Genomic DNA, 27,209 nt, shown 5'->3' on the forward strand with positions numbered 1-27,209 from the left:
ACAAGAGCCTTGTTCGTGGAGAAGCAAGCACTGCTCCAACGGCCCCCTAAGAAGCAAAGGAGAAGCAGAACAGAGGCCTCCTGGCATCTGCAGAGCCAGAAGGGCCTGAGAAACTCAAGAGCTGAGATCTGCCTTCCTGGGGCCCACACAGATCCCTAGGCATCTTTTCTTTTAGATCTTAACCTTCTAGAAGATTACAGACTCTTGGAGAACCTGATAAAAGCTATGAACTGTCTCCCCAGGAAAATACACACCCATACCCAATTTGCACTTTAAAAAGAGCCCAACACTTAGTGGGCAATTATCCGTTAATTCTCTTTCAACTTGGAGATTCCCAGACCTTGCTAATGAGCCCTTTTCCATGGGCCCCCAGATTATGAACCCCTACTTTAAAGCAATGATTCTCCAAACATTATGTTCACAGCCCATTATTCTTGAGGCACATGACCCACAGACATCTACTTGACCCACCCCCTTGAGCCAAAAGGAAACAAACATGAAAACTTGATGTAATCAATGGAAGTATTTTTCATGAGTCTCGTGTGAGAGATGGGAGCCCATTCTTTGGGCCCCAGGGCCCAAAGTATACCTGCTAGCAGAGGTGAGCCCACAGAGGGCGCCCAGGGCCTGTGAGTGGGCTGCTTTACACCTGCCCTCCCACTGCAGGTGCAGAATATCACTGGCGCTCTATCTGCCCCCAGGTTTCTCCCAAAATGACCAGCTTAGCCAGGGCACGCTGCACACGGGCAGCACCCTGGACGGTGCCATGGACCATTGGAACAAAGCTTCCCTGCCACCCTTCTCTGTGGAGCCCGTCTCGGGCATGGTGCCCGTGGGGAAGACTCAGAAGCTCAAAGTGAAATTCTCCCCAATGGAGGCTGGAGACTTCGAGAGCCATCTTTTCTGCCAGTAAGGAGATGATCTCCCAGCACAAAGCGCTGCAGCTCCTAGCCCCTCTTCTGTCCCACCACGCCCAACGTTCTTTCCAGCCCCAGACCCCTCCTCAGCCCCACGTTGCCACATTTCCCTTTGGAGAACAAGGAGAATCCAGTCTTTGGTATAGCTCGTCAACCCTCTGTAGACCCTGCCTCCTGCCCACCTCCCCTTCCCAGCCACATACAGGATTCCTCTGGGCAACAGGATGGTGGGCAGCCAGCTGGGTTCCAGTCCTGGGGCAAGTGTGAACTTGGGAAAGCTTTCTTGTACCTTTTCTGAGACTCAGTTTCCTCCTATGTAAAATGCAAATGACAATACCCACCTTGTAGAGTTGTGAAGACTAAATGAGCTAATTCAAGTGAAGAGCTTAAAACAGTGCCTGGCACGCAATAAGTACGATAAACATTAGGTGGTGGTGGCGATGGAGGAGGTGGACCTGGTACATAGTAAGCGAGGGACAGATGGGGCCCAGGTCCAGTTAGAGGAGAGTCAATCCAGTAACATCTGGCAACAAAAGTCCCTGATGTGGTACCCACTCCCCAGCCAGCTCCATGGAGAACACCTACCTTAGAGGAAGTCTGTGATCCATGGCATGGGGTGGCAGAGACCTATGTGAACAATAAGACCTATAGAAACCCTGCAATCACACTGCAGGGACCTTTCCCACACCTGGGCCACCTAAGCTTGGTGCTGGGGCTCGAGGTCTGCTCACAACTAGTGTACTTTCTCCAAGGAACTCAGGGTAGTTTTGTAAGGATGTCTGAGTCCTTTTTCGTATCCCACTAGATGCCTATGAAAGAGCCCAGAGGGAAAGAGACTGTGCTGACCTTATAGCAGGGAGGTTTTCTCACCATTGGCAAAGGAAATAACATGAGGCCATAGTAAGGTACACAGAAGGAACCAGAATTCAGGCCCCTCATACTCTGCCCATTCATGCATCCATCCACTCCACAACTAATTAGTGACCACTTACTATGTATCATGTACTGTTCAAGGCACTGAGGTTGTATTGTTGACCAAGACAGACCCAGCCTCTGCTCTCATGGAGCTCACATTCTGGTGGGTGGCATATTCATTTCCAACCACGAAAGCAAAAATTGATTAAAAAGTTAAAAATAGACCAAAATAACCTTATCCTCTCAGGATTCCTAACCTGCCACCTGGAGAGCAAGGCCCAGTCCTGTCAGCAAAAGGGCGGAGCTCCCTGCCCTTCTGCCATTTTGACCTGAAAGACTCGGACTACATCAGCGGTCATCGGCGCAACCCAGCTCTCCGAGGGCCTAGTGGTGGGGCTCTGGATCCAAACACCCGGGTGATTGAGTTCACCAGCGTGGGCATAGGAGGGAAGAATCTCCGGTGAGTCATTTAGGTTTGCACTAGTTGAATTCATATCCGTCAGTCCTTCTAAAAACTCAGAGGAGGCATTCAGAGTAGCAAGCTAGACTGACACGTAGAAGCACGCTTGCTATCCTGGGGTTTGACTTTAGAGAACTGCCTCCGTGAGGAAGCTGACTTCTGTCTCCCTAGTTTTGACACTCTGGAAAACTTGGAAGACATAAAAATAGGATCCCTGACCACTGCCTTGACCACAGAGGATCACTGGGACAGAAGAGCCCTTGGTGTCATTATTATTCCAAAATCCAGAACTCTAGCCACACTTGGGATCCCCAAGTGAGATGCAGTTTTTGTTTCTGCAGTAACGAAGTGCTCAGAACGGTTCTGATTCCCACATAAAGGAAGTATGCTAGGGAACAGTCTAGAAAAGTTCCTCTTAATCCTCAAGCCCCTCTCTCACTCTCTGCTATCGATTCTTCCCCCCCTCGGCCAGGACTTTTACAATACTGAACCCGACCAATAGCACCTACTCCTTCTGCTGGGTCTCTGAAGAAATTGAAAGTCTCCAGAACCCTCCAGCCTTCATATGCCTTACAGAAAAGGGCCTCATCCTCCCTGAAAAGAAAGCTGAGGTGTGTATGAATGGGGACCGCTTGACCCAGGACTTTATTAACTCTATGCCCCTCTGCATAGCAGGTCTGCGGTAGAGCATGGGTACAGTTAGGGAGAACAGCCTAAGGGTGTGTCCATCAACAAGTGTTTCTTGAGTGGCTACTCTATGTGTTAGGCAGTCCTCATGGACAAGACAAACCCGAGCTCTCTTGGTAGGCCATGGAGAAACAGAAGTTTTAAAAATTGAGATTATTAAAGCAAGGAAAGGAGAGTTGGACACCAATGCCTGGGGACTCTACTAGGACTCATACAAGAATAAGAAGTAAAGAGTTATTTTTGTCCAAGGGACTGACAGCAATGAAAGGACACAGATGTATTTTTACTTGGTCAGGCCAAAGGGCAAAACAGAAAAGTGGAGTCATGCTCCATGGTTTAGTCCTAATGTCCACACAGTGATTTAGAGCAGAGGGACAGACTTAAAGAAATACGAACTTGCTGGCCAAAACAGATCCGTGGGCCCTATGTCCTGTAAATTCCACAGAGAATCTTGGAGGCAGAAATAAATCCATGAAACGGAAATTCCGAATTCAGTTGCCTTCAGGAAGACCATACAAATGGATGATGCAGGCCAAGGGGACAGTGATAGGGAATGATGGGCACCAGGGCTAGTTGGCCACAGTGCTTCTCTGGAAGGTCACCATACAGAGCAGTGGGCTCAACATTGCCAGTTCTCCCAGACTTTTCAGAAAAAGCCCAAATTACAAGCTTCTACCTTGAATCTTTCCATTTTCACATGCCCTCCAAAGACATGGCATGAAATATGGCAGCCTAGCCAGCAGAGCCTGTGAGTGGGGTAGACCCCCCTAGAAATACTTGGTGGGCTGGGCCAACAGAGATTGATGTTGCTGGTACAGCTAAACTTATGTACCCTTACAAAGAGGGTGGAAAGGAAGTGATGACCTGGTGATGTCAGCCAGCGTAACCCCAGGGCGGGCAAGCCTCTAAGGGCACGTGGAGGAGACACACAGGAGTGCCTCTAACTGCTCTGCTACAAACTGCCTTCTCAGATCATCTTCCAGTTCACACCTTTCCATCTGGACATCTCGGAAGCATTCTGGACTTTCTTAATCCCCGAACACAACATCACAGTCCCTTTCCTGCTGGTAGGCAAAGCCACTGACCCTCTCATCAATCTGGACAAGTCACATCTCAACTTCAGTTGTCTCCTCATTGGTAAGGCTGCCCTGTTGGTTTACATTTAGAATTGGCATGACCTGTGGGGGAGGGGCGTGGGACCAGCCCAGCAATGCGCTGCAGGAGCAGACATGGGTGGGGAGCTCTTCCTGGTGCCTTCCAGAAGCATATCAGAGGGCCTCTATCACTATTCACAAGGCCACAAAATACTCAACCTCTCAATCTAATTTCCATCAAGTGTCTTCTAAACCCACACACCAATAACCTAAGGAAATTTAGGAGGCTTGCTGCAGAGCCTACTTGGAAGATTCCTTTGGGGCCTGGACTGACGATGTTTATTTCCAGATCCTCATGTCAGCCCCATCCTGCTTGCATGTGCCCCCAGATTATGGCTGTATCTGTTTGCTGCTTGTTCTGTGCCAAAGTGATCACATTTCTCTGCCACCCTTTCACACTTTTATACAGCTCAACAAATATTACTGAGCCCCCTGTGTGAGCCAGGCACTCTTCTGTGAGCTGGGAATGCGATGGACAAAGCCCAAGTCCCGACCGTCATGATGGTTACATTCTAGTAGCAGGAAGCAGACTACCAAAACATGAAAAAGCAAAATGTATAGCATGTCAGATGTTGATAAGTGTTCCAGAGAAGAATAAAGCAGGGTAGGGGAATAAGGAATGCTAGTGGGCAGTGGGAAGGTGACATTTGAGGTGAGACTTGAAGGACATAAAGGAAGTGATTAGCAAGTCCCTTATAACACTGTGAATCTATCACATGGATGTGATCTTTTGTGTGTGTGTGTGTGTGTGTGTAAAATACAACTAAAGTCAGAGGATTTTTTAGTAATTCATTAGATTTTATTATTTATAAAAGTAATATTCTTTATACGTCAATCAATGTGGTATTGTATAAGGAAAAATGTAATAATCATCCCCCCATTCTATCTCATCCTTTCCTTTCTGTCAAAGGAAACCAGTGTTAACAATATGATGTGTCTTACTTCCATACATTTCTTATACTGATACATATAAACAGATAGGAGGAGATTGTGGCATTTAGTAAGGTTTTGAACAAATAAATGAGCAATGTAGCATAAGAATAATAAGAGAAACAGGGTTTAATCTAGGAATGCAATGATGGTGCATTTCAATATAATTGTTACATCAACAGATTAAAGAAGAACCAGGTGATCATACTGATATATACTGAAAAGTCATTGCTGGGGCTTCCCTGGTGGCGCAGTGGTTGAGAGTCCGCCTGGTAATGCAGGGGACACGGGTTCGTGCCCCGGTCCGGGAAGATCCCACATGCCGCGGAGCAGCTGGGCCCGTGAGCCGTGGCCGCTGAGCCTGCGCGTCCAGAGCCTGTGCTCCGCAACGGGAGAGGCCACAACAGTGAGAGGCCTGCGTACCATAAAAAAAAAAAAAAAAAAAATCATTGCTAAAATTCAGCAGACATTCTCAACAAAAGCTCTAATAGTAAAATAGGAATAGAGGGAAAAACATAAATAAAGAAGATTAGGGCTTCCCTGGTGGCGCAGTGGTTGAGAGTCCGCCTGCCGATGCAGGGGACACGGGTTCGTGCCCCGATCCCGGAAGATCCCACATGCCGCGGAGCGGCTGGGCCCGCGAGCCATGGCCGCGGAGCCTGTGTGTCCGGAGCCTGTGCTCCGCAACGGGAGAGGCCACAGCAGTGAGAGGCCCGCGTACAGCAAAAAAAAAAAAAAAAAAAATTAAATAAAGAAGATTAACCAAAATCAAGGGGCAGATTTTATCTGGTAATAAACTACTAAAGTCACTTCAATTAAAATCAGGAATTAGGCAAGGATGTTCATTATCACCGTCATTATTGAACCCTTTCTTAGTGATTTTAGCAAATACAGTAAAACAAGAAAATTAAATAATTGACATAAACATTGGGGAAAAAAGAGGCAAAATTATCTCATTATGCTGTTGCTGATGACTTCATACATAGATAACCTCAAGAGACTCTAGAGAAAAGCAAAACTACTAGAATCAACAAGATAATGTAGGAATGGCTGGATGCAAGAGGTGTGCAAAAATCAATGGTTTCTCTTTCTTTTAGCAGTAAGCACCTAGAAACAAACAAAAAATTCCATTCATAAGACCTATATAATAGCTAAGGATAAATGTAACGAGAAAAGCACAGGACCTATATGAATAAAACTATAAAATCTTATTAAAATGCCCCCAAACAAGATCTGAACATTTGTCAATTCTCCCAAAATTAAATGCAAATTTAATCGAGTTTCAATTAAAGTCCCAACTAGGGTTGTCAGATAAAATACAGGATGCACAGTTAAATCTGAATTTCAGATAACAATGAATAATAGTTCAGAATGCCATGCAATACGCAATATTTGGGACATACTTATACTAAAAAATTATTTGCTAAATCTGACAACCTTAGTTGCAAAATGATTGGGGTGAGGGGGGAGTTGGAAAAAATGATTCTAAAGTTCATGTGGAAAAATAAATGCTCTACAATAGTCAAGGAAAGTAAGAAAAAGCAAAACAGTGATAGGAGATGTATTAGTCAGGGCCCTGTCAGCACACTCGTGACATACCCAAAGCCTAATTCGAAAGAGTCCGATGCAGGGGTTGTTTGCAGAGATATGGGCAGAGCTGAGGGGCCTACCAGCCCCCATTAACAAAAGCAGGAAGGCATTGGGTCTGAAGGAACAAGGGAGGATCCCAGGAGAGCTGTGACCCAGGCAGAGCAGCCACCCAAGAGGAACAGGCAGTTGATGGGGTAAAGTTCTAGAAGGAAGAGATAGAGTCCCTTTGGGAGGAAGGACCTTTGTAGAGCAAAAAGAAGGAAGAGAGGAGGCCGAGGAGCTGGGAAGAGGAAGGGAAGGAAGCTGCGGAGCCTCTTCTACGAAGGCTTCCTCGTGCCTCCTGAGGTGGGTCAGGAGCCGGCAGGAGGCCTCCCTGAGGGCGGTGTTTCCCTTCCCTCCCCCCGCAGGCAGAGAGGCCAGGGAGACCGTGAAGATCACCAACCAGGAGGAGCAGCGGTTCCATTTTGCCTTCCAGGACACCTCCCGGTATTCTGAAGGTTTCAGCAACTGCTTGGTCGTATGTCCCATGGAAGGCTGGGTGCCACCGCTGTCCAGGTAAACAGAAAGGAAGGCCCCCAGGACTGCACTCGCCCAGCATGGCAGGGTCCCAGGCCCGCCAGCCAGGAGAATCGGTTTCCCTTAGGGTGCCCCATCCCTGAAGTCGCTCCCCACTCTAAAACTTAGACATTACAAGTCCATCTCTCTCCTACTTATTCCCTGTTGTGAATTTTCCTCGTGAATCGTAGAGCACTGAGAGCTTTAAGCTCTTGTTCTCAGTATTTTCTTCTGTTTATATTCTTTTCCTTGCTATCCACTGTGTTTGCAAATCCATGAAGCAGTGGCCTGCCGTGCCTGGCAAATCTTCAAAATTCATCGTGATTTGGAGTTAGGATGCCTTTTCCTCCTAGTGTATAATAGTTTAGTAGTCAAGCTTCTTTAACAGGTTGGTCTAGTTATCTAATCTGCTGTCTTCTTTCCCAAACAGGTTTCCAATTGATATTTTCTTCACACCGAAGCAGGAAGGAGAAGTGAACTTCAATTTGATCTGCAATGTGAAAAAGAAAGCCCACCCTCTGACCTTAAATGTCAAGGCTGAGGGCTACTCTATGAATGTAGAGGTCAAGTGCAAGGACAAGACTGGCACCACCACTCTCTTGACTCCCAACCAGACCACCACTCTCAACTTCTATGAGGTAAAGATGTGAGAGGGCCTTGCTCTCTCTGTTTCCACACTGGTTGGGAAAAGCAGTACAAGTGAGTAGTGGCTGAATCTCTGTTTCAAATGCCGGGGAGACCAGGAGAACAGAAACATGCCAGGAGCAGCTCCACCCCCAGAATGTGTATGGTTTTGATGTGAAAGCTTATTTTACTCTTCAGAGGGTGGAGAGATGGGAGAGAAGGGGGAAATGCTTGTCTTAAACCTACAGAAGGATGTTTTGCTACCAAGTGAGATCTAAGAATTAAATCGTCATCTCACTCTGCTCACTTAGTAGCTCTTGCTGGACTCTCTGAGCTAATGATACTCGACTCACGCACATCATCTGCCATCACTATTTCCCAAAGGGTATTTTCCCCCAACATGTAGCATATCCTGACCCCACAGCAGGGAACCACGGTTTGCATTCACTCAACATTCAACTCTGTTCTTTCTCAGGTGGAGTTGAATGAACGTGTCCAGTGTGAATTCAGCTTTATCAACACCGGAAAGTTCAACGTCAGCTTCCAGGCAGAGCTATCCGGCCCCAAGTCCCTGCTGCAGTACTTGGAATTTTCACCCATGGATGGCAGTGTGGATGTGGGGCAGAGTGCACACGCCTCCCTGTCTTTCCAGCCATTTAAGAAATGTGTCTTGAAGGGCCTGGAACTCAAAATCAAGGTGAGACCATTTAACATTGTCCAACACTGAACGCATTCACAGCATTCTGTCTTGAGAACTATGTCTGATGGCCACCCTTAGCTGCAAGGAAGGATGGGAAGTCAAGCATGCTTCCCAGGCACATTGGCAGCCAGAGTCCTGCTAATGAGGAGGCCCTGGGAGGCAGATGTTGGGTAAGGACTGGCAGTCTCTGCACACCCCTCCGCCTTCAAGCTGAATCATCGCTGCAGGAGCAAAGCAAGAGCCCATGTTGGGCCCAGTTGCAGAGTAGTCCACCTTGCTTTCCTTAAATAAACATGTAAACTGTTCATCAGAATCTCTGCAGATGGAGCCCTGAGACCTGAATTTTTTTTAAGCACTCGACTGTTTCCCTCCTTCACCTGAGGGCGTAAGGGCCCTTTCCTCTCACTTCTAATCACACTCCACCTGCCATTTCCTTCCCACAGATCAGCCACGGTCCAACATTTTTGTGCAGCATCTCAGGCTGTGCCGTGAGCCCAGCCGTCCATTTCTCCTTCACCAGCTACAACTTTGGGACCTGCTTCATCTACCAAGCTGGGATGCCCCCATACAAACAAATCCTAGTTGTCACCAACAAAGAAGAGACGTCTGTGAGGTAAGCAGACTTCCCAGAGCTTCCAGATGATTCTGCCACTCCTGTGGGTCCTACAGCCTCCACACAGGTGAGGTCCTGCCAGGACAGAAAAGGAAGGATTATGGGAAAGCCTCAAACACAGGTGGGCGTGAATCCTGAGTCTCCTTTCCCCACCGCTAACACTCATACTTGGATAGCCATGAGCTACTCTGCTAAAAAAAAATCCCCTTCTGGAAATGAGGAGGGCAATGCCGAATGACCTGACAAGAGGTTTGATGGCTTCCGTTTATTTTCCGCATGTAATAGATGTGGGAACTGAGGTTTGGAGAGTTAAAAAGTTAATTTCTCAGGCCAGTGACCTTGCAGTAAAGGGCAGATCTAAACTGAGCCTGAGCCTTCTGATTCAAATCCAGCCTCTCTGTGCCATCCCTGTGTAGAATGTTCCGGTCCAGGTTTCTGGGCCCTATTCCAGATCTAAGAAAACAAAACTGGCCCAGAGACCTATGTTTATTCAAAGTTCTCCAGATTAGTACTCTGCAATTGAACTTTCTTCAATGTCAGAAATGATGTATATCTGCACTGTCCAGTACGGTAGCCTATAGCTGCACGTGGCTGTGGAGCACTTGAAATGTGGCTAGTGCCACTGGAGAGCAGAACTTTATTTTATTTTATTTTATTTTAATTAATTTTAACTTTAAGAGCCACATGTGTCTAGTGGCTACCATATCACACAGCACAGGTCTAGGTTCAAATCCCAGCACTTCCCTAGCTATGTGACCTTGGGCAAAATTTTTAAACTCTCTGTGCCTCTGTCTCCTTGCCTGAAGTGGGGGATAGTCATACCTCCCCATAGGGCTATTAGAAGGATTAAATTAGTTCCTTTAGAGAGAGTACAGTGCCCGGAACGTAGGAAATGCTCAGTGTTTTTAATCTGCTGCTACTGTTGTGGCGGTGATGTGATGATGGTGCTGGTGATGATGATGATTCTCCTGAATGTTAAATTCCAAGTGTCGTGTAATTTTAAATACTAATTTAAAATCTTATCTACCTACACTCCTCCTTGCCTGATTTAACTTAATCTGAGTCTTAACTTTGTTTAAGGCATTACGCTCTATTTTATTGCCTTAGCTAGAGTCCTTCTCTAAATACCCAGAAGGCAGATGAGGAGAGGCTGTAATGGAGGTCTGCGTGCTTCCTACCCACAAGTGAAGGAGGGTGGACATGATCTTTGAAGGTCCCTTCTAGTTGAGCAATTAGCAATAATAATAATAGCTCACCTTTATGGAATGTTTCCTCTGTGCCCTGTCTAGTGACTGATTTAGTCACTTTATCTCATTTAATCCTCACAACAACTTTATGAGGTAGCCATCACTACCCGCATTTTACAGAGGAGGAAACAGAGACCCAAATGGGCTGAGTAAACTGTTCTCAGGTCACATGGCTAGTTAGGGATAGAGCCCGGATCCACACTCCTGTCTGTCTGACTCTGGACACATACTCCTCCGCACTGTGCTTTACCACCCAGTTACTTCAGGAAGCCCTTTGAAATGTACCTGCTTCCTTCTTATGAAAGGGTACAAAACTGTGAGCTGCATTATCAAGGAAGAGAGGATAAAGAAAGTGAAAAGAGCACTGGGCAAAAGGTCATGAGACTTTGCATTGGAGGCCTGGCTCTGCCAGGATCTCTGGATGTGATCTGGGGGAAGTAACTCGACGGTGCCCAGGAGACCACGGGCTGGATCACTGCTGAAGTCCCTTCCAGCCCTTACATTTGGACTCCAAGACAACTGGGCAGGACATCCAGCAGTGGATCCAGCTCAGAGAAACAAGGGACAAAATCTCCCCTTCTGGGTCAGGCATCCGAGAGCTTACACACCTTCCTCCTGATCTTCTCCAGCTTAGAGTGTTTGTACACCAACACCAGCCACCTCGAGGTGAACTTCCAAGTTGATGTGGTGAAGCCAGGAAAGACATTGGAGATTCCCATCATCTTTTATCCTCGAGAAAGTATCAATTATCGAGAACTCATCCCCTTTGAAATCAATGGGCTCTCACAACAAGTAGTTGAAATCAAAGGGAAAGGCACTGACATGAAGGTAAGAGCCAGTTGGGGAGATCCTCGGGCTTGGCCCCCCTCCTTCTTGCCCTTCTTTGCCCGCCTGAGCCCACCTGCCACCCCCTCAAAGTCTCCTGCCCCCAAGCTGCTCTGTCAGGGGGTCAGCCAGTCCCACCAAGGGGTGAATCGTCATATCAGACCCAAGTGAATCACATAGATCTCATTCAATATCAAACTTTACTGTATCAAAGGATACAAGTAATCACAGGAGATCACTGGAGAAACACTCTCTTTCTTGGAGAAGTTTGAGACTATCAGATGCAGCATCCCAAGCATGTCCTTTTCGTCCCACATTAGGGCGTGTAGTGTTTTCAGGTTACGAGGTGAGACTTGTTTTAAGCTCTGTATGCAGACGTACCTTTCAGTTATGGGACATCTTTCCTAAACACCACACAGACTGACATTCTCCAGCCAGCCACACCTCCCAGGATCCTGTTTGACTGAGGGCCTTCCTTCTAACCAGGTGCTCCTCATAGGAAGGGAATGGTCCAGTCCTGCTGCTAATCCCTTTCCTCCCAGTGTCTGGTTAACGTTTAAGGTGTCTGTCTGGTGGGAGTATTTGCATTTAATAGGAAGTTTTGGAAAACTGAAGACCTTCCAAGATCCTCGGCAAGGCATGGGACATTTCAGCAACCAAGAGAAAATGGGAGGGGTGTATTCCCGGCAGCCTTCCCATCAAGCCAGAGAGCAACAGGACCAGGCCACCTGGTGTGTCTGCACCTGAGCCCGTGATGGGATCTCTTCTGATGTCATTGATTCATTCGAGTGTTCATTCTTTCACCACTCGTTCAGCACCCATTGTGTCAGGTGCTTTGCAGAAATCCTGCAGAGGAGACTTAAGCATGTTCTCTCGCCTCCAGGAGTTCACAGGGAGGGACTGGAGACCCTCGCCTTTGTGCACAAAATGGAAACATATGGGCAGGATAGAAGGAGTGTGTAGGGGAGGGGTGCAGTTTAGTGACTGGTCAAATGACAGTGACCACTGGGTGCTATTCGTGTGGGCCACGTCATCCTGGAGGACAAGGCCCAGCCTGACCTTGGCCTGATCCAGGCCAGCATTTTGATCAGTACTTTAGATGCGGACTTTGAAATGTACCTGCTTCTCCCACCTCCACTGCCGCCATCACCTCTCACTCCTCACGGCTCTCTCTCCTGCCCTCTTCCAGTCCGTCTCCACAGAGGAGCGAGCCAGAGCACCCTCCCAAGATACACACTTGATGGGGCCACTCCAGGCTGCACTGGCTTCCCACTTCTCCCAGAAGAAAACCTGACCCCTCTCCAAACTGTCTTCCCGTGTCCCCCCCTCACTCCCAGCCACGGGCCTAACCAGTCCACTCCCTCCAGCTCAGGGCCTCGCCACAGCGTGTCTCCTCCCTCGGGATCCAGCCCCACACCACCCTGATGCAAACCCACAGGATCCCACCCTTCCTTTAGCTCTCAGTAGGAACCTGCCTTCCTCAGGGAAGCCTCCCTCACCCCCAGGCTGGCTCAGCCCCTTGTACCCTGAGCTTTTCCTTCCTAACATCTCTGAACCCAGCCGTAATTATGTGATTGTGCAACAAGTTGTTTAGTGGGCATTTTAAGCACATAAATGTTTGTTGAGTGGGCACATGCCCATCCAATGTGAAGAATGAGGGACACAGAAAGAGAGGGACCCAGCCTTGCCTCACCAGGGTACACGTATCGTATTTCTTTTTCTCATTAACTGATGAACCCTCCTTCCCTGCCCTCTTTCTTATCCCACAGATTTTAGTCCTCGATCCAGCCAATAAGACTGTGAAGTTAGGAGCTGTCCTGCCTGGACAGGTGGTGAAGAAAACGATTTCCGTCATGAACAACAGCCAAGCCCAGCTCACATTTAACCTGTCGGCGCTGTTCTCGATTCCAGAACTCCAGGAACCCAAGGTTGGTGCTCGGGCCCCTAGTGGCATCTTCACGCCCCATCCCTCCCCCCACCCCCCGCCCCGATGCACCTTCAGTGTGTGCCAGGCAGTCCTGAGAGCTCTTCCTCTGCTGCCTCTGGTCATCCTCACAGAAACAGTGTAGGGTGGCGCTTCTATTATTCTCATTTTACATGTAAGGAAACCAAGGCTTGGAGAGGCTACATGCCTCTAGAGGGCAACAGTGATGTAGAAAGAGAACTGCCCTTGACGGACTCAGAAGATCTGGGCTCTAATGAATATATGTATATCATCACAGCAGAAAATTTGAAAAATACGGAAAATCACAAAGCAGAACATTTCGCCTATAATCGCATACCCAGAAATAATCACTTAACATTTTGGTACCTATCTTTCCCCTGTTTTTCCTACACATTTTTAAAATAAGATATTAATGTTCAGATTGTTTTGAAACCTGCTTATCCCAACTTGAAATAGCTCCTAAGCATTCAGTATCATTTGTTCCTCTATATCTCCATTATACAGATGGACCAATCCTCTGTTTCTGCTCATTTCAGGTGTTCCTGATTTTTTATTTGATAAGCAGCATTGTAATATCCATGTAAACAAAACTCTTTGTGAATCCATGACTCTCTGCTTAATACATACTCCTAGGAGTGGGCTTCTTGGACCAAAAGGAAGAGTATGTTTCGATATACATCACTCATCTGCCCCCAAAAGCTTGTCCCTCTTTACACTTCAATCCGCTGTGTGAAAGAAGCATGCTTGTTGCCAAATCCATGTCCTCGAGCTCCCTAAATAGAGAAGCTACAGTCCTGGCTGCCATCTACCCATCTCACAGTGTTTGGGTGGCCCTTTGAAAATGGACCAGGTGTATTTCGTTTTGAGGGTGGACTATATCCATTCCTTCATTCAATTCATTCTTACATTTACTCAGTAAATCCGTGCTACATGCTGGAAATATAAAGGTGTGCCTTAGTCAGCTTGGGCTGCCATAACAAAACACCACAGACTGGGTGGCTTAAACAACAGACATTTATTTTCTTACAGTTCTGGAGGCTGGAAGTCTGACATCAGGGTGCCAACATAGTCAGTTTCTGGTGAGGACGCTCCTCCTGGCTTGCAGACGACCACCTTCTTACTGTGTCCCCACATGTCAGAGAGACAGCAAGCTCCAGCTCTCTGGTGTCCCTTTTTATAAGGGCGCTAATCTCATCATTAGGGTCCCACTCTCATGACCTCATTCTAAGCCTAATTACCTCCCAAAGGCCCCATCTCCAAATACTACTCACATATGGACTTGGGGGGACACAATTCAGTCCATAGTAAGGTGAATATGACATAGACTTTGGTCTGGTGGAGTTCACAATCGTTTGGGGTCACAGACACATGAACAGTCCCAGGAAAGCCTAGAAGCTGCAGAAGCAGGGTGTGATTCAGGACCAGGGCTGCTCAGAGGAGGGCTTGGTGGGCTACAGAAGGTCTCACAGTGGAGAGAGGTCTGAACTGAGTTTTACAGGATGAAGAGGTATCTCCCAGGCAGACAGGTTGAGGAGGAGTGTTTCTGGCAGGCAAGATTATATAGGCTCAAAGGGGTTGATGCTTTTGGAATCCTAGGTGTGATTCAATGTGGTAGGAGTGTTGTGGACCGTCTGAGGATTGCAGGACACAGGAACACTGGCTGTGAGAGGCCAACCAAAGCAGGACACCCAGTGGGCATCTCGTCCCCGGACTCCATGTCACCCACTTTGCCATCCAGAGAAAGAGGGAAAACTTGCTGCTTCCCTTTCCTCATTAATCCAAAGTAAAGTCCTCATTCCAGTGGGTCAGGGCCCCTCGCAGTTCGGCTGCACCAGTTCTGCCTCTTGAGGTGGCGAGACAAACGCTGCCAGAATGGCCTGAACCGGCACTGTCACCCTGGGAGGTCACTTCCATCATTGTGTTCTGAGAAGTCTCTAAGGTCACTTTCCTATTGTGATTCTCAGCCATTATGTCACTCCCCCACCCACCCACCCCTCCCTGCCCGCCACAGTCCACTTCCTGGTGACTGCTCAGCATTCCGTACCAAAGGGAGCTCGAGGATGAAAAGGGGTTGACTTCCTTCAAGCTGATTTTGATTTGATTTTTACCAGGACCAAGGGGAGAGAGCAGCCCCTTATATTCAAGTTCCAACAGTGGTTCTCAAACTTTAGAACACATGAGTCCCCAAATGCAGGTTGCAAGCTCTCCCAAGGAGACGGGTTCTCTTGGGCTGGGGCAGGACCCAAGAGTCTGCCTTTTAACCAGCACACTGGGAAATGTGATGCAGGGAGCCCAGGGAGCGCGCCTTGAAAACCACCGGAGCACTGAGTCTTTTCTACTTGCTCTTACTGTTTCCTCCACCAGAGAACAGGGGTTATTTGCAAGGGGTTGGAAAGAGAATTAACACTGATTGAATGCCTGTTACGGGCCACACATTTTGTACGGGCGATCTGGATCTTCACCGTAGAGTAAATCACAGAAAGTTTCGGTAACTCACCACAGGTGACACAGCTGATGAGAGGGCAGAATGATATTACCCCTGGCCTGATACGGTCCCAGCAGCATGACCCCCAGAAATGGAGCCTCAGGGGCACCCCACCCTCAGCTGCTGAGGCTCGTTGTCATTTTATCCAGGTCATCACCTTGACACCATTCAGCAACATCACTCTGAAGCCCAAAGAGGTCCGGAAGCTGGAAGTCAACTTCGCCCCGAAGAAGCGTGTCCCTCCCTTCTCCGAAGAGGTGTTCGTGGAGTGCATGGGGCTCCTGCGGCCCCTCTTTCTCCTCAGCGGCTGCTGCCAGGCCCTGGAGATCTCCCTGGACCAGGAGCATCTTCCCTTTGGAGCAGTCGTGTGTCAGACACAAGCCACGCGTCGCGTCCTCATGTTGAACACGGGCGACGTGGGTGCGAGGTAGGAGAGCCCTCTGGGCCTGGATTCCCATTTAACTATCCCAGGACCCTCTAAAGTGGTTAATATATTGTCCCCATTTCACAGATGAAGTTGAGGCTCAAGGTGGTTATGACTTGCCAGCAGGGACCTACCCAGGCACTACTTGGAGAATGCTGCCATAGCCGTGCCCACTGCGCCCCACACACCTGCAGGGGGCACCCTTCACACCGACCTCAGTTGAGCAGTGCCCTGAGGCTGTGGCATGGCAGCCTTGCCACTGGAAGCACTGGTCTGCACCATCCACCCTCTGTCTCCTGCCTGGACCAAGTGCCAGACCACAGAGGGGGTGACCACACAGGGCCCTCGGATCCCAGTGCCACCAAGAATAGGGGCAACTCTCATGTGAAGGGATCATCTCCACCGCCCTGATCAGACCTGAGAGGCAGTGCAGGGAGCGGTTATGGCCAGTCTCAGGAGGGTTCCAGTCCTGGCCCGGCCACATCCTAGCTGTGTGACCTCGGGTACATGTGTAAGCGTGTTCATGCACGTGCCCCCCAGTGTGCCACTTCCCACCCTGCTCAGCCCCAAGGGAGAGCCTAGAGATCCCACCCAGGAATGACCTGGCCTTTGTCCCACCTGCCTCTGCTTTGCCCAGTAGTCTTCCTCCTCTCAGGCCCCAGGGAGTGCACAAGGGGATGAACCTCCCAGCTAAAAGCACAGGCAAAATCTCTTGTCTCAGCAGGACTGAGGACACCCCAAGGATATTAGTAAACTACTTTGTGTCCTTTTGTCCTGGAAAAGGTTTAAATGGGATGCCAGAACATTGGAGCCTCATTTCTCCATCAGCCCGGAAGAGGGCTATATCACCGCGGGCATGGAGGTTTCTTTCGCAGTGACTTACCAGCCTACTGAGGTGGGCAAGGGGACCCTCCATAAAAACGTGCCCTGCCTCATCCAGGGCGGCAGTCCTCTGAGCCTAGCCCTGTCTGGAGTCTGCGTGGGACCACCTTCGGTAAAAGAGGTCAGTAGGTGCTGCCCACAGACGGGCCAGTGGCCAGAGTGGGCCCAGCAAGCCCCACAGGAGAACTCAGTCAGGCCTTCTAGAAACAAGTGGCCCTGTTCAAACAGTCCTTGGTGCCCACATCAAACATGTAGACCTGCTCCTTCCCACCACAGGGCCTTCGCACATGCTGTTCCCACCGCTGATACATTCATTTCCCCCTCTTCATCCAGTTAATTCCTATTTATTCTTCAGCTCTCAACTCAAGCATCTCATTCTCAGGGAAAGTTGTATTGACATCTCTGGCTAGATCAAATTCTGTCATAAGCTCTGTAAGTAAGGGGTGAACACCTTACACTTTCTCTATGGTTAAAAAATGGGCTTGGGTTAATCCTCTGCTAGCCCTGTTCCTGGAAACCTAACAGTGGAAACCTGATAGTTCCTGGCAACACTGCTTATGGTCATAGACACCTGATCTCCATCTCCTGTTGTTTCAACAGTGTTATATAAATGGAATCATGCAATATGCTATAAATGTGTATGTACAAGTCTTGGCAAGAATATATGCTTTCATTTTCTTGGATAAGTATGTAAGAGTGGAATGGCTGGGTCATAGGGTAGGTATATGTTTACCTTTTTAAGAACCTACCAAATTGTTTTCCAAAGTGGTTGTGTCATCTTACATTCCCATCAGCCACGTCTGACATTTCCACTGTGCCGCATCCCTGCCAATACTTGATATGGTCAGTTTTTTAAAATTTTAGTCGTTCTAACAGGTACGTGGTGATGTCTCATTGTGGTTTTTAATTTGCATTTTCCTAGTGACTAATGATGTTAAGCATCTTTTCAGGTACTTATTTGCCATCCATATATCTTCTTTGTTGAAGTGTCTGTTCAGATCTTCTATTTTTATTTGGGTTGTTTGTTTTCTTACTATTGAGTTTTGAGAGCTCTCTGTATATCCAGGACACAAGTTTTAAATTTAGACCTTCAGTCTGTTTAGAGTTCATTTTTGTATGTAGTGTAAGACATGAATCAAAATTCATTTTTTTGTACATGGATATCCAGTTGTTCCAGCAGCATTTATTTAATCGATTATCCTTTCTCCACTGAACTGCCTTTGTACTTTGGTCAGAAACCAATTGATAATATATGTGTGGGTCTCTTGCTAAACTCTATTCTTGTCCCACTGGTGATCTCTTTGACTCTCTTCACACCAATGTGACATTGTCCACGTTGCTAAGCTCAATGGCTAGTTCTCACCGCTCATCTTACTTGACCTGTCGATAGCATTTGACACCTTGAACAAGCCCCTCCTCTTTCACGCACTTCCTTCGTTACATGGCCTCCAGGGTACCACCCTCTCCTGGTTTTCCTCCCACCTTATTAGCTGCTTCTTCTCGTCTCCTCTTCTGATTTTTCTTAACATTGGAACATGCCAGTCAGGAATTAGTCCTGAAATTCCTTCTCTTTTTCCTAAATACACTTACTTCTTGATAATTTCATGCAGTTTCTTGGCCTGAAAAAAACATTGCTATACTGACAACACCCAAATATATATATATCTATATATCTACAGATATAGATATAGATATCTATATATATATATATATATGGCCTGAACCTTTCCTTGAACTCCAGACTTGTAAATTCCACTGCCTGCTTAAGGTGCCTGTTCTCTTCCAGGTGGTGAATTTCACCTGCCAGGTACGCTCCAAGCACATACAGACCATCATGCTTTCAAACCGCACCAACCAAACCTGGAATCTGCACCCCATCTTTGAAGGCGAGCACTGGGAGGGGCCCGAGTTCATCACCCTGGAGCCCCATCAGCAAAACAAGCCCTACGAGATTACCTACCGGCCCCGCACCTTGAATGTGGAGAACCGCAAGCATCAGGTAGGTTGAGCCCCACCTCCCCCACTGTTTTCCTGGCATGGTTGGAGGGAGGAGTTGTGTGAGAGAGAATGTTAAGACAAGAGGGGACCCCACAAATGATATTGGATCCACGAGGAATCATGTCCAAAGCTTATCAAGTCCAAAACTTCCCTTTTCGTCCGTGTATGTTCATGTTGAGGGGATTCTCTTGGAACCAGGGGCTCAGTTCTAAAACGGAGTCCTCAACTAAGCATTGAGCAATTAATACTTAGTTTAAGTGAACAGATAGCATCATAGTGACTGTAATAAAAATCAAAAAGAGAAAAGAAGCCACAGTCTTCCACCTCCCCTCCCCAAAAAGAACTGTTTTCTTCTGTCTTCGCTGCCAAATCCTTATTCAAATACGGCCATAGCTGCCGTCACAGCATCCTCAGTTTTGCATCCTGTTTACGTTTACTTTACATTATATCATGAGCACTTTTCTATTTAACTATGTAATCTTTGTGATAATCATTTTTAACGACTGACTAATATTTCACTGAATGACAGTTCCATAATTTATTTAACATCCCCCGTTGTTGGATGTTTAAGTTATCTCTAAATTTTCATCAATATAAGTAGTTCTAATAGACACGTGTATGTATATATGTAACTTTTTCTGCTGTAGGGGGTTTTTCTTCGGTGAGTTCCTTGGGATGGGATCCCTGGTTCAAATACATGAACATTTTTATGACTCTGGGGAACATATTCCCAAGCTGCTTTCCAAAAGTGTTATGCTTATTTGCAGAGCCTCCATTAATCCTGTGCTACCGCCATGCCTGAGAGGTAGCTAATAAAGGACCCTCTGTGTCATTCTGACCACATTTCTTCTTCTCTTAGGGCACCCTCTTCTTCCCCCTCCCAGATGGGACCGGCTGGCTGTATGAACTGCATGGGACTTCCGAGCTCCCCAAAGCCGTGGCCAATATCTACCGTGAAGTGCCATGTAAGACGCCCTACACTGAGCTCCTGCAAATCACCAACTGGCTGAACAAACCCCAGAGGTGAGGGAGTGGGGGAGATGGGGGGAGGACTCGCACCGTCGAGCCTAGCCCCTCCCCTGGTCAGGGCCCCTAGAGGACAGTGGGGGCTAAAGAGTCAAAGTTCTGTGCTGTGGCCAGGCATTGCTTAACTGAGCCCCAGAGAGAGTCTCCTGTTCAGCGCTCTCTATGAGCAGCTGATAACTTGAAAATCTCCTAGAACAGAGCCTGGCACAAAATAAGTGCTCAGTAAATGTTAGCTGTCATTATTATCATCAAAATGATAATCGTGGTTGTTATTATTGAAAGCCCTGTCTTATCACCTAAGCCACTAGCCAGAGAAGGACGTCCCTTGGATCTTGTAGTTGCAGTGAGAGTGGAGGAGAACAGAAGACCTAGAGGAGCTTGAGGCCAACCAGCCTGGTCCCCTTCTTTTATGGAAAAGAAGCCAAAGGCTGGGAGAAGAGAACTGCCTGCTCAGCATAGTGGATGAAGGCCCAGACCCCAGCTGAAATGCTAGTTCTGCCAATAACCGGGCATTGTTAACCGAGCTGTCATCTTCCTTCTCTCAGCCTCAGTTTCTTCCCTAGTAAGATGGAGAGGATAACGCGAGGTACCTCCGACAGGCACTGTGAGGACTAAAAGCCTGTAATGTAACACGTGTGGTGCACCGACTCAGTTCTGGCACAGAATAGGCGGTTAGTAAATGGTAGTTACTGTTATTGTTAGTGACAGAGTGGAGACTAGAACCCTGGACCCGTGTGCTTTCCATGAAATCAAGAGTGGAGATGGCACCTTGCCTTCTTCCCTTTGGGCAAACTGTCTCATTTTGTCTGTCCTCTCTTCTTGCACCCCTGTGCTCCCCCAGATTCCGGGTCATTGTGGAAATGTTGAAACCGGAGAAGCCCGACCTAAGTGTCACCTTAAAGGGCCTTGATTACATTGATGTGCTGTCTGCCTCCAAGAAAGACTACAAGCTGAACTTCTTTTCCCACAAGGAGGGACTGTACACAGCAAAGGTATCCACATGTTAAAGGCACTGCCCTGGGACCCCGGAGGTTTGACCCTGAGGCTGATGATCCCCATGTTGGGAGTGAAGATGCCCTCTCACAGCCAGCATAGCGTTATCCTGTTAGGCTGACCATTTAGAGGGACCAGGCAAAGGCATTCAGGATTCCCAGACTCTTCAAGATGAGATCAGATTGCAGGGCTAGCCAGCCAACGTGTAGGTCCATTCCAAGCCTTCAAGGTGGCAGAATCTTGAAAATCTTTAAGCAGTAGGTAACAGTGGACCAGAAAACACCAGACCACAAAAATAATAGCAAAAGATCCCTTTTCTGAGGGCTTACAGAGTGTCCAGCATCATGCTGAGCCCTTGACACAGCTAGTAACATCAGAGCCAGGATTCAACTTAGAGCCATCGACTCTAAGACTCCTCAGGGTCTTTCACACGTGAGCTGTTTGTCCTAGTTCATTCGTCAATTGAACAAGCATCTCTTGAGCACATGTGCCATATGCTATATACTATGTGCTGGTAATGCAGCGATGATCAAAAATAGGCACAGTCTCTGTTCTCCTGGAGCACACAGTCCAGTGGAGGGAGATGGACATTCATCAAATAATTGCACTATGAATGCATAATTATAAAATGGCCTAAGTGCTGTAAAGAAAAGGAGCATATGGGTCAGTGGCTCACTGAGATGTCAGGGCTGAAGAGAATTATAGAGGAATTATCCACTTACAGGTAGTACTTGAAGCCAAGATGGAGGATGGAACCACCTAGGGAAAGATTTTAAAGTGAAAAAAATGGCATGTGAGCGCAAAGAAACGTCAAGAATAAAAGGAAAGGGCTTCCGTGGTGGCGCAGTGGTTGAGAGTCCGCCTGCCGATGCAGGGGACATGGGTTCGTGCCCCGGTCTGGGAAGATCCCACATGCCGCAGAGCGGCTGGGCCCGTGAGCCATGGCCACTGAGCCTGCGCGTCCGGAGCCTGTGCTCCGCAACGGGAGAGGCCACAACAGTGAGAGGCCCGCATACCGCAAAAAAAAAAAAAAAAAAAAAAAAAAGAATAAAAGGAAATAATAACAAGTACTGGCAAGGGTGTGCAGAACCTGAATCCTTCATGCAGTGCTGGTGGGAGTGTAAGTAGTGCAGCTGCTCTAGAAGACAGTCAGGCAGTTCCCCAAATGGATACACATAGAGTTACCATAGAATTCAGCCATTTATACCCAAAATAGGTGAAAACATATGTCCACACAAAAACCTGTACATAAATGTTCATAGCATCATTATTCATAAAAGCCAAAAAATGGAAACAACCTAAATTTCCATCAACTAGTGAATGGATAAATACAATGGAATCTTATTTGGCAATAAAAAGTAATGGGAACAAAGTACTGATTCATGCAACACTGAAATGAACACTGAAAACATTATGCTAAGTGAACGAAGTCAGTCACAAATGGCCACATATTATATGATTTTGTTGAAATGAAATGTCCAGAATAGGCAAATCTATAGGAACAGAAAGCAGACTAGTGGTGCGTAGGACTATAAGGGATGGATTAGGGGGAAGTGGGAATGATTGTTCCTGGGGACAGGGCTTCTTTTGGGGGTGGTGAAAATGTTCTAAAATTGAGCGTAGGGATGGTTGGATCACTTTGTGAATATATTAAAAAAGCACTAAATTGTACACTTTAAATGGGTGAATTGTATAGCATGTGAATTGTATCTCAGTAAAGCTGAAAGGAAATATGAAACATAAAATATATATCAAGAAGTTCTAATACCCATCTAATAGGAGCTCCCGAAACAGAAACACAAGATAACAAAAGGAAGAAAATACTCTACGAAATAACTGAAGAAAAAAATGTCCAGAGCTATTTGACAAAGTCTGAGTCTTCTAACTGAAGGAACCCACCAAGTTGCCAACCAAGGTGAATGAAAAACAGACTCACATCTAAGTACATGAGAACAAAATTTCAGAAAACTGGGATAAAAGAGAAAGTCCTAAATAATTCTAGAGAAAATAGATGGAAGTAATATTCACGATAACATCAGATTTCTCGTGGTGACACTGAATACCAAAAGCAATAGGGTAAGCTATTCAAACTGTTAAGAATGACTTTCAATTTCGAATGCTTTTTCCAGACAAGACTATCATGAGAGCAAAATAAAGACACTTTTAAACATGCAAAGACTCAAAGTAACCAACCCATATACACAATCCCTATCTGAAAGAAGTGCTATAAAATTAAAAATTTTTCTTTTTTTAATTTGTAGACAATTTATGTTTATATTAACAGATACAGTGGAAAATATGAAACATTAATTCTAATTAGCAAAATGATTCCTCTTGTCAATGAATCCAAGAGGAAAGTACAAGGATACAATGAACAAAGAATCAAAATTAAATTGATAGGTAATTTCAAATAATTGTTGAAAAGAAATCTGAAATCAATATTTCATATGACCTCAATATAGGAAATAGCAAGGGGAGGGATAAAATAAGGCAATGAAAAAAATTTTCTTTCATTTGGAAGCAAATGGGGAGATAAGAGATTTTCTCATTCATAGAGAAGGGTAGGGAGAGAATTAGAGCTATTTGTAAACTGTAGGTATGAACAGAAAAATACCAGCAAATATATTTATTAAAATACAAGTGAAGGGACTTCCCTGGTGGCGCAGTGGTTAAGAATCCGCCTGCCGATGCAGAGGACACGGGATTGATCCCTGATCCAGGAAGAACCCACATGCCGCGGAGCAACTAAGCCCATGCACCACAACTACTGAGCCTGCGCTCTAGAGTCTCTGTGCCTAGAGCCCGTGCTCTGCAACAAGAGAAGCCACTGCAATAAGAAGCCTGTGCACCACAACGAAGGGTAGCCCCAGCTCGCCGCAACTAGAGAAAGCCCATGCACAGCAATGAAGACCCAACACAGCCAAAAATATAAATAAATAAATAAATTTATTTTTTAAAAATAAATAAAATACAAGTAAAATTTTGGGTAAAAATGACAACAAACCCAGATCACAGGATCTCTTTACAGTAACATATATAGTGAAATGAACAACAACAACCTAAAAGTGTTTTAAAAGTCAAAAATACTTTTGCTTCTGGTTACGTTGGAGTAACTAGACCCTCACCATAAACAACCATAAAGCTGGACAAAATATCTGAGGTAACTCTTCTTAGGCATCGGACAACAGGCAGCAGAATACTACAATCCATCAGAGAGAAGAGAAACTTATGAAATGAACCCTGTGATTGTCCTCTCTGGCTTGGGACAATTTCCTGACTGCTGTGTTGTCAGCTCTAGAGCAACTACTAAAAATCTATTATTTAAAAATATAGGTGGGGCCTCCCTGGTGGCGCAAGTGGTTGAGAGTCCGCCTGCCGATGCAGGGGATACGGGTTCGTGCCCCGGTCTGGGAGGATCCCATATGCCGCGGAGCGGCTGGGCCCGTGAGCCATGGCCGCTGAGCCTGCGCGTCCGGAGCCTGCGCGTCCGGAGCCTGTGCTCCACAACGGGGGAGGCCACAACAGTGAGAGGCCCGCATACCGCAAAAAAAAAAAAAAAAAAAAAAAAAATATATATATATATATATATAGGTAAGAAGCCAGTAAAGGAAATAAAATATATTACAAAAGACTACACATTGATCCAAAAGAAGGCAGGAAAGTAGCAAGCAAGAAATGAAAAAATAAGAGACAAATGGAAAAGAAATAGCAAAAGGGCTGACTTCAACCCAAACACATAAATGATTGCTTTAAATGTAAAAGACTAAACACTCCAATTAAAATACAGAGGGTATCAGAGCACTCTAAATTTAAAGACAGGAAGAGATTGAAAGTAAAAAGGCAGGTATGTAAAGAACTATTACCACCTATTGTAATAAGATAAACAACTCAAGGTATTAAAAAAAGCAAAAAACTGGAGTAGACTCTGCGTCACAGAAGTAAATATGTGAGTGACAAGAAGCGCATGAGAAAATGCTCAACGTCATCAGTCATCCAGGGAAAGAACTGAAAAAGGGGAGAAGCTTATCAACAGGTCAGACACAGGGGTGAGGGGACAATGCACTGCAGTTACAAGTGTGAGCTCTGGAGTCAGGCCAACCTGGGTTCAAATCCTGGTTCTGATACTACTATGCAGGTGACCCTGGGCAAGAGAATAACTTACTAAAGCCCGTTTGCTCATGTTTAGAAAAACCGGTGAGGGGAATAGTCATGTTGCCTGCAAACTGTATGAATTAAGTACTTCCAGTGCCTAGTACACAGTAATCAAGTGTTAGATGCTATCATTATCATTATTATTATTATTAATATTATTAACTATTCCAGCAGCAGCAGGAACTGGAGTGAAGCCCAGCACATCATGAACCTCTTGAGGTCTTGCTTGTTTTCCAGGGCCACTCAGCTGTCCCCACTGGGGACACCTTCATCTTCAGCACTAGACGGTGCTGCTCTAGCCTCTCCTAAAGCAACCCAGGCTCCTTCATGCTCTCTCACCTGGGAGAAGCCAGAGCAGAATACCTGAAGAGAAGGGCTGGCTGGCAGGGTTCACAGGGGCTGGGAGGGCCTGTGTCAGCCTGGTCCCTGTGCTTCATGCGTCCACGCACTGCGAACAGGGAGAAGGACCGTGTAGATGGCGGAGGACCCTGGGCTAAGCCCTCCCCTCTGCCCCACTTCCTTCCACTCTCTCTGTGAACCCAGGTGATCTTCCGAAACGAGGTGACCAGCGAGTTCCTATACTACACAGTGAGTTTCAAGGTCATCCCTTCAGGCATCATCAAAACCATCGAGATGGTGAGCCCTGTCCGGCAGAGCACATCGGCCTCCATCAGGGTGGAGAACCCCCTGCCCTACTCGGTGACCTTCTCCACGGAATGCAGGGTGCCCGACATCAGCCTGCCCTCCCAGTTTGTGGTGCCGGCCAACTCTGAGGTATGGCCCTGCCTGCCAGGGGCTCCCCGCCCCCTTATCCGTGCTGGAGGCTCCGCCCAGGGGGCCTCTGGATCCACGTTCTGCATCCCTTAGTTGGGCCAGCCTTGGCGGTGGTCGGGAGGGCAGGGGATGGTCGACGGATCGACCACGCTCCTGTTCTCTCCTTTCCTCTGCTGCCCAAGTCCTCGCATAAGCCAGGGCCACATAGAGCTTTGGTTCAGGCATGGAAAAGGGACTTGTCTCTATTATGTGTTTGTTTGCCTTGCTCAAATTTAAAATATTCTTCTTGTTTTTCCTGATTACATAAGTCACATAGAATATATGTGGTGAAAAGGACAGCAAGGGACACATAATAGTGTATCAAGTGTACAACACACACGTGTCTGTGGGCTTGTTTATGCGCAGACCACTTCAGGGAGGTGGCACAAGAAGGCTTTGACAGTGGTTGGGCAGACATGGCCCAGAGTTATCAACTGGTGGGAAGATAAATGCTCTTTTCATCAGTTTGTCACTCCAAACTCTCACTGTCAGGATTCCATCAAAATCTCTTCTGTTTCCCCAACTTCAACCCACCTGGCCTGTTCCCTGCCCTCCCGCTCTGTCTCTTCCTTCACTTTCAGAATCTAGTTGTCTGTTTTGTTCTTCAGAGAGAGTCTCCATGCCCTTTATTTTATCGTATTTTTATATTTTTCACTGTGAACTATACAGAAAAGTATATAAACCATACATATACATATATGTATGTGTACATATAAACATGTATATGCATGCAAACATGTTTGTTTAAAAACTTATGAAATAAATATCTGTTAAACCAATACCCAGGCCAAGAAATAAAAACTTGCCACCTTCCCAGACACCCCTCTCTCCCTCACTCCTAAAAGTTGCCACTGGGCTTCCCTGGTGGCGCAGTGGTTGAGAGTCCGCCTGCCGATGCAGGGGACATAGGTTTGTGCCCCCGTCTGGGAGGATCCCACATGCCACGGAGCAGCTGGGCCCGTGAGCCATGGCCGCTGAGCCTGCGCGTCTGGAGCCTGTGCTCCGCAACGGGAGAGGCCACAACAGTGAGAGGCCCGCATACCGAAAAAAATAATAATAAATAAATAAAATAAAAAATAAAAGTTGCCACTATCCTTATTTTGTAATGATCATGTCTTGCTTTTAAGCAATATAGTTTAGTTTTGCCTGTTTTTGAACTTTATGCAAAAGAAACCATACTATATACATTCTGTAATGTGTTATTTCTTTCGCTCAGAGTTGTGAATTGTGACGGTCCTCCGTGCCGTTGCCCACAGCGGAGGTTCATTCATCCT

At 46.8% G+C, this 27,209-nt stretch overlaps 1 protein-coding gene across 1 annotated transcript in view; it reads left to right on the top strand.

Moving 5' to 3' along the window:
* HYDIN (HYDIN axonemal central pair apparatus protein) overlaps positions 1-27,209 on the top strand; it is a 445,256-nt gene that overhangs the window by 408,910 nt on the left and 9,137 nt on the right. Inside the window, exons 70-85 of the mRNA XM_060083501.1 lie at positions 702-909; positions 2,080-2,292; positions 2,765-2,903; positions 3,951-4,116; positions 7,061-7,208; positions 7,639-7,846; positions 8,308-8,529; positions 8,976-9,145; positions 11,022-11,220; positions 12,987-13,145; positions 15,797-16,074; positions 16,855-17,074; positions 18,740-18,952; positions 19,811-19,974; positions 20,819-20,969; positions 25,666-25,896. Coding sequence (XP_059939484.1) covers positions 702-909; positions 2,080-2,292; positions 2,765-2,903; positions 3,951-4,116; positions 7,061-7,208; positions 7,639-7,846; positions 8,308-8,529; positions 8,976-9,145; positions 11,022-11,220; positions 12,987-13,145; positions 15,797-16,074; positions 16,855-17,074; positions 18,740-18,952; positions 19,811-19,974; positions 20,819-20,969; positions 25,666-25,896 — 3,089 coding nt within the window. The remainder of the gene's footprint in view (positions 1-701; positions 910-2,079; positions 2,293-2,764; positions 2,904-3,950; positions 4,117-7,060; positions 7,209-7,638; positions 7,847-8,307; positions 8,530-8,975; positions 9,146-11,021; positions 11,221-12,986; positions 13,146-15,796; positions 16,075-16,854; positions 17,075-18,739; positions 18,953-19,810; positions 19,975-20,818; positions 20,970-25,665; positions 25,897-27,209) is intronic.

This window comes from Mesoplodon densirostris, chromosome 19, assembly GCF_025265405.1.
Source record: "Mesoplodon densirostris isolate mMesDen1 chromosome 19, mMesDen1 primary haplotype, whole genome shotgun sequence".
Lineage (NCBI taxonomy): Eukaryota > Metazoa > Chordata > Mammalia > Artiodactyla > Ziphiidae > Mesoplodon > Mesoplodon densirostris.